The following is a 7893-nucleotide window of genomic DNA, read 5'->3' on the forward strand; positions in this document are numbered from 1 at the left end:
CCAATTCTACATTTTCACAACAAAGATATGTTTCTCTTATTATTTAGACTACATGTGTTAAACTACATTGTTTAAAAGTTTGTGGTCAGTAGGCTAATACATTATTATTATTATTACTAAATCTAACTAATAGTCTATTTTTTATATTTTTTTTTATTTTAAAGTGACCGATGATATTTAGGTAATGCATTGTTCTTTTAAACTTCATATTCAAGGAATCTAGAATGTTTCACGGTTTCCATAAAAATATTTATCAGCAAGAAAAATGTATAGCCTAATCAGATAATGATAATACATGTTTCTTTAGCAGCAAATCATCATACAATGATTTCTGAAGGATCCTGTTACACTTAAGATGATGTGGAAAATTCAGCTTTACATCACAGGAATAAATTATATTTTAGAATTAATAGAACATTGCTAAATTGAAATAATATTTCATAATTGTACCTACTGTATGCATATTTTGATCCAATAAATGGAGCTTTAGTGAGACTTTTAAAAACATGACAAATACAAACTTTTGACTTTTAACTTTTTTCGCGCAATTTTATAGATCACAATTCAGACTTTTTTGCTCAGAATTGCGAGATTATATAGAAAAGTCAGAATTGTTTGTTTGTTTCCTGCTGCGGAAACGCGTGATGTGACCTTTTATAAAGACATTCATCTGATACATAATTAGTTATTTATTCACACTTTATTTAACTAATTTAAATATAGCTAAAATTTGTTAGGCTATAAACTATTCTGTGACGGGTCATCTGTGGTTGAAATATTCAAGGCACAGAGTTTAAAAATAGAAATAAATCCCCTATAACAATTCTCCATTTGTTAAAATACATTAATCAGAAGTTGTATTCTTTATTTTTACCTCATTAAACTAAATAACGTAAAGGCTTCAGTCTTTTTGTGTACTTAATTAGCTTTACACTATGGGTGTGTTTAATTTGAGGTGAAAATAGGCTACATTCCACCATTTGCACTGATGCATTTATTGCACCGTGAATGGTTAACTCATTTGTATAAAACAAAATCGGCCCGATGATTTAGACCGCTATTTCTTAAATACAATATAAATCAACAATTAAACTCATTCTTTTTGCAACTGCCAATGAATGTTTTTTTAGATGAATAGCTTAAGAAACCGCCCGCCATTATCACCTCGTTTATATGAACAGCACTTCATGGAATGCAGCATTAGAGCCATTGAGAGCTACAGCATGGATATAAATGGGGTCTGATCTTCTCAGTGTTCAGTGTTCAGTGTGGTGTGGACCAGGAGCTCATCATGACTAACAGAGAGAACGGAGGACTCAGCGGAGCGCGCGCAGAAAGGTCAAGTGCTCCGAGAAGGAGTTACAAAAGATATATTTCAGGAACTTATATCGGACTTGTTGCTTATGCCATTCAAGACTCACCAGACAAGATGCTCACATTCAAACAGGTAACTCAATCAACTAATAAGCCGTACAGCTGCTAAATATAAGACTTTGCGGCCTTGTCTTACATTTCTAACATGTTCCCTTTGTGCAGATAATGAAAAGGCTGGAACCATTTGTCCTCGGAGACAAAAAATGCGTTGAGAACAACATCAGAGTCTGCCTTTCATCAAATAGGTGTTTTGTAAAGGTGAGTTTATTAAAGTCAATTTTAATTTTGAGTCATAAAGGATTAGCCTACAATTCACTAACATAGGCTAATGTTAGTAACAGTCTGTTCTATTGGTGTTTGTTTTATTGATAGGTGCCAGTCGATCCGAATTATCCAAACCCTAAAAAGAACTTCTGGAAAGTGGATGAAAATGGCATTACTCCAAAAATGTTTCGCCGACATTTTAAATATCTAATCAATATATTGCCTGGCCTGTCGATTCAGACACAGCAGGTGGAGGAGTGTGAAGACAACTCTTATGCTCCTAAGCCTCTTATTCCAGCCGGCAAGGTCACAGAAAACAAAAGTGAGAGCAAATTTACAGGCCCCTTTTCCATAGAATCACTATTGAAGAGCGAGCATGATGTGAAGCGTTTGGAGGATCATCAACACTACACAGACACACAGCAAGGAACAAACAAGAGAAAACACATTTATAAATATGAAGCTGTGAGGTATTATTACCCAGTTTCAGCAGTAGGATGTGAACTGGCCCCAGCGAAAAGACCTCGTCTATCTTCAGGACCTCAGTTCGGACAGTTTCCTCCTCCACATGTCACATATGATCCACGAGTTCTCTTCAGCTCTCCTTCAGTGTATGATATTAGATATTTCAGGTGGTAAACAGTTAGAATGACCACATGTAAATATGATGTAATCGCACTTTATTTTTGTTGGTGTTTTTTTTTTCAATAAAAAAAATATTTTACCCCCACACACTGTTTGTCTACTTTGAATACAGATAACTTATCAGTTGAACCAAAAATTATTCAGACATCAATATCATTTTTGATAATTTTTTTTTTTTTTTTTTTTTTTACCAGTGATTGCTGTACACTATAGTTACTTTATGCCTGAGTGAGGATAGGCAAATAAAGTGTGACATATTAAACCACATTGCAATTTTTTTTTGCCTTTATTCTAAGTGAATTAATAAGTAGGCTAAACATACGAAAACCTGGAAAAGTAGGCTTAAGAAATGATCTCTTCCATTAACAGTGACATCATATTAATAACAAAAACTAATACTGACAACCTTATTTTTACTGGTTTGAGGAACAAAGTAGTATCAGAGCTGTGAAAGGCTAAGACTAATTATTTTTCCAAATTCATTTAAGAGGCCAGTGGCAGGAGTTCTGAATTGTGGCAACATATAAATAGATTAACCTGTTCAAATAGAAAAAAACATTTACAAATAAATTCGCTTAATGTTTGTAATCATCTGATTCATAGAAATGAGGCTGCAAATGTTTTTAATAGTTTTTTTATTGGGTCTGTACAAGAATTAGCAAGTACTTTTAAATATTGTGTCATCTGAAGAATTAGACAATGCTTATACATACAGGCTCAATTTATATAAAAGAGGTATCTCGTGATAAAGTTAAAATAGTGATCACATACATGAGTAACTCCAAGCCTAAGGACATTTATAACATTCATGCTGCATTAATTAAGAGATACGAAAGTTGTCTGTTGGAGCCAATTACTTATTTAGTCAATTTGTCAATACAAACAAAGTTTGTTAACCGTAATAATTACACCGGTCTATAAATCGGGAGATAAGGATATATAGCAAGTAACTATAGGCCTATTGCTATCCTTCCTGTAGTCTCAAAAGCTATGGAGAAAATTGTCACTGAACAATTAGTGGAGCATTTAGATTCTAACCAGTTGCTTTATAGACAGCAGTTTGGATTTAGAGACAAATATTCCACTGAAACTGCTAACTGCTATTTGCTTGAAAAATAAAATAAAAGCCTTAGTGGATAAAGGAAATGTTGTTGGGGCAGTGTTCTTGGACCTAAAATAGGCCTTTGATACTGTTAATTACAATATTTTAATAAATAAATGAAACCAATTCAAAATGTCAACCGAAGCCATTCAGTGGTTTAGGTCCTCTTTGGGTTGAAGACAGCAGTGTCAGGGTCATTGGGGTTAAGTCACCTCTGCAGACTAACAACATAGGAGTACCGCAAGGTTCTGTACTTAGCCCTCTGTTGTTTACAATATACATAAATGACTTATCAAATTGCTGTCCGGGTGTTCATGTTCATGATGTATTCTGATGACACTGTCGTCCATGTGTCCACTACAACACCCCGCATGGCAGGTGAGCACATTACATGGCTTGATTTGTCTAATTTAACTCTTAATGTAAAAAAAAAAGTTTCCATGTGCTTCTCCATAAGAAATAGACCTGCAAGGGATTTATTTGAGGTGCGGATTAAAAATGAAGTAATTAAAGCAATGTATGAAGTCAAGTATCTTGGGATTATTCTAGATAAGAATTAAACATTTGATAGTCACAAGAAGGTCAAACCAAACCTAAATTGTTTTTGTGTTATTAAGGGACTAAATACTGCAAAACTGTACATGCATGCAATGATTTTTTCACATTTGTGTCACATCATGGTCCCAAGTCTCTCTAGATAATTTAAAGCCTATTACTTCAATATACAAACAGGCAATTAAAGTTATGGACCAGAAACCCATCAGATTGGAATAATTGGGATGTTTTAAGAAAACATAAACTTCTTAGCTTCAATAGTTAATAGTTTAATTATCTTAAATAGTTTTTTAAATGTCTAAAGAATCATATTTCACCACTGTTTTATGAATTGGTCAGTAGGCGTCAGAACTCTCATAGGGCTAACACACGTGCCACTATTAGTGGTGACCGTCTTGTTCCAAAGTATAAGACCTAATTTGGCCAATCTGCTTTCTCTGGAAAAGGCCAAATCTCTGGAATGCTTTACCTACTAATTTAAAACTAGAGACCAGTAAGCTTGCAGAGGACTCGTTAAAAACCAAACAACAGAGCTCACACGTTCTATACAGCACTAAAAAGGGTTCTGCTATTGTTACAAGCCAGAGAACCTTTTTCTGGTACTGTTTAGAACCATTTTTCTTAAGAGTGTACCAGTAAAAATGCTAAAAAATTTGGGACCAAAAGTTATTCAGACAGTTTGACCTGACCATGTTTTGCTTCAGTGTTATCTTATCAAGATTAATTTGATTTAACTCTAATTAAATTTCTTGTTTATATTTTATTACCATTTTATAAACTATAGCGAATAAACTGTGAAAATGTGTGAAATGTTGAAGTGTCTGAATACATTTTGATTTGACTATATGTATATATATATATATATATATATATATATATATATATATATATATATATATATATATATATATATATATATATATACACACACACACACACACACAGATATGTAATTTATCGAATATCACTATTTATGATAGGTAACATTTGGAGCACACCCAAAGGACCCATATGAGTCTACACATTTTATATAACCTATAAAAAAGTATTGCTGTCTTTATTTGTTAGGTTAATAGGTGAACCTAAATCAATCCCAAACATTCACAAAACATTTCAGAAAGAGAGATCTCAGAATACAATGTAGTTCACATAGGTTACATTAGCATTAACATAATGTTTGTTCTCGTCAAGCAAAACAGATTGATCAGTAAATCAGTGATTTGCACATCATCCGAGATAATGCTCACATAATAGTGGAGCGACTTTCCCGTGAAAAGCATGTTTGCGCCACAAGGTTTATTTTCGCATTTGCCACGGGGAGGCGGTAAATGGACAGGTTGGAAGTACATTGCATTAAAGCAAGTACTAAAGAACATTTATTTAATTCTTTAAATATAGCGTATAGCACAGAAAGTACTTGTTTAGAAATCAACTCTAATTTCTAGTCTTTTAAAAGCTGGTGTCAATTTTGACATGTTTGTGAAACCAATAACTTGGCTCTAAGCCATTTTTGTCTAACAAGTTTTCACTGTTCGCAATAACACCATGACTCTGCATTAATTATTTACCCAAAACACACACCGTAAAAAAAGATTTTCAGAAGTTGTAAATAAAACAAAGATTGCTAAAAATATTTGCTATACAAACATAAGATCTTTTTTCATAACAAATCAAATCAAAAGAAATAATAGTTTTAGTTTTTAGTAATTATATATATATATATATGCATTCATACAATGTAAAAAAATTTGTGGAGTAGGATTTACTTGAAAAAAGCTTGGAAAAAATTTTTTCACTCAGAAAAGGCTAGTAAATTTACAAACATTTGCCAAGTAAAAGCCTAAACATAAGTATTAATAGGTTTAATTAGACATTTTAAGTTAAGTTTACTTGAAAATTCCCAGTTAATTTTGTTGACTCTTTGTTTGAAAATTTTACATTATGTAATGCTTATCACTGTTAAAAATTTTCTTTCATTTGCAAATTTTGCACTCATGTATTTTAAGTAAAACTTAAGCATTGCATTAAACAAAATCTACGAGTCTATACAATTTACTTTAACAAGGTAACACTGGTAAACAACCATGCTATTACAGCATGTGGTTCACTTGCAAACATAGGCAACCAGGCATGTAGACAGGCTGTAATCCTTATAAGATAATATGCCCACTCAATAAAATGAATATCCAAATGAACACAGAGACCTCAATACTTGGTACACCACACACAATGACAGTAACAATCAGTGAATAGTGTTTGATTATGAATGGGTCATTTTAAGTAGAAAATAAACTCCATGAGTCACAAAACTGTATGTTACTAAAACAAACAACAAATAACTAAACTAAACAACTATCAACAAAAACAACCATAAAACTGTGTACATTTTTAATTATTCATGCCCCATTGCATGATGGGAAATATGGGATTATAACTTTGATATTTACATAAAGAATCCTTGTAAACATAACGAACGGTTCCAAATAAAATATACTTATGAGTTTTAACTTTCATTACTACCTAGGCAGTTCCATTTGAATTTACTTATGTATTTCAGTAAAATAAATAAAAATGGAACCTCATGTAGCTTATTGAATTAAACTTGATATTTTGAAGTAAAAAGACAAAATAGTATTTGTTTGTAAAATTTAATTAACTGATGCTATCTTTATTCACAAGTTTAAAAAAATCACTTTTTACAGTGTACAGTGGGTATAGAAAATAATCATATAACACCAACATGTCAAAAATAAGAGAAAAAAAAAACAGAATTACGGACTTGAAAAAAGACTCACCCCCTTAAAATGACTTGTAACTCAGGTGTAGCTAATCACCTTCTCAATGCACACAAAGCCATTTGACTTTTAACTGTGATCAGCTGTGGTCATTTAAATTAGCTCATTATGAAAAGAGCTTTCAGACCGTGGTGCAAATGAAACAAATAATCAACTATGGGTGAAATTGCAGTGTCAAAAGTTCTCAGGGATAAAATTGTGGACAGCCACAAGTCAGAAGATGTATGCAAAACAAAATTCAAAGGCTTTATCAATATCTAGGCACAGTGAAGTCTATTGTTAAGAAATGGAAGGTATTTGGTACTACATAGACCCTCCCTGCATGGATCAGGATGTCGCTCCAAACTGGATGAAAGAGCCATGAAGAAACTGGACGGAGAGGCAAACAAGAACCATACAGGTACTCTGAAGCAGCTGCAGAAATGTGACAAAGAGGGGTCATCTAATGCATGTGACAACAATATCACAAATTCTCCACAAATGTTGCTTGAATGGGAGGGTTTGCAAGGAAAAAGCCGCTCCTCAAGAAAGGCCACATGCAGTCATGACTGAGCTTTGCCAAAATGCACCTTGAAGATTGAGGCAGATGAGATTAAAACTTAATTATTTGGTCTCAACATCAAACGATATGTCTAGCGGAAATCCAATGCAACTCGTCATCCAAATAACCGCCTTCCTGCAGTAAAGAGTGTAGGTTGTAATCTCTTGTTATGGGGTGTTTCTCTGCAGCAGCGACTGGTGCACTTATTGTAGGAATTTTCTGTAAAGATGCTTTGCAGTGATTTGTATCGTAAAAAGCGCTATACAAATAAACTTGAATTGAATTGTCAGGATAGAGGGAAAAATGGATGGGGGGGGGGCAGTCAAATGAGAAATATCTGCTGCCCCCTGCCAGTTTACCTTCCAACATGACAATGACCCAAAGCACACCGCAAAACGGAGCACAAGGTGGTTAAAGGAGAAAAAGGTGAATGTCCTTGCATGGCCTATTCAGAGTCCAAACTTAAACCCCACTGAAGATCTGTGGAATGACCTGAAGACTGCAGTCCACAAACGGGCACCATCAGATTTGAGTGAACTTGAGCAGTTCTGCAAAGAAGAGTGGGCAAATATTGCAAAGTCTAGAAAGTTAGTAAAGACGTATCACAACAGACTAAA

At 33.6% G+C, this 7893-nt stretch overlaps 1 protein-coding gene across 1 annotated transcript; it reads left to right on the plus strand.

Annotated features, from left to right (window-relative positions):
• The first annotated feature begins 1145 nt into the window (after positions 1–1145).
• On the plus strand, positions 1146–2339 carry si:rp71-45k5.2 (uncharacterized protein LOC560783 homolog). Its single transcript, XM_059510282.1, has 3 exons — positions 1146–1447; positions 1537–1632; positions 1747–2339. Exons 1-3 carry the CDS (start codon positions 1292–1294, stop codon positions 2275–2277), a joined length of 783 nt encoding a protein of 260 aa, XP_059366265.1. The 5' UTR covers positions 1146–1291; the 3' UTR covers positions 2278–2339.
• Positions 2340–7893: the final 5554 nt, after the last annotated feature.

The sequence above is a fragment of the Carassius carassius genome, chromosome 25, assembly GCF_963082965.1.
Source record: "Carassius carassius chromosome 25, fCarCar2.1, whole genome shotgun sequence".
Classification (NCBI taxonomy): Eukaryota; Metazoa; Chordata; class Actinopteri; order Cypriniformes; family Cyprinidae; genus Carassius; species Carassius carassius.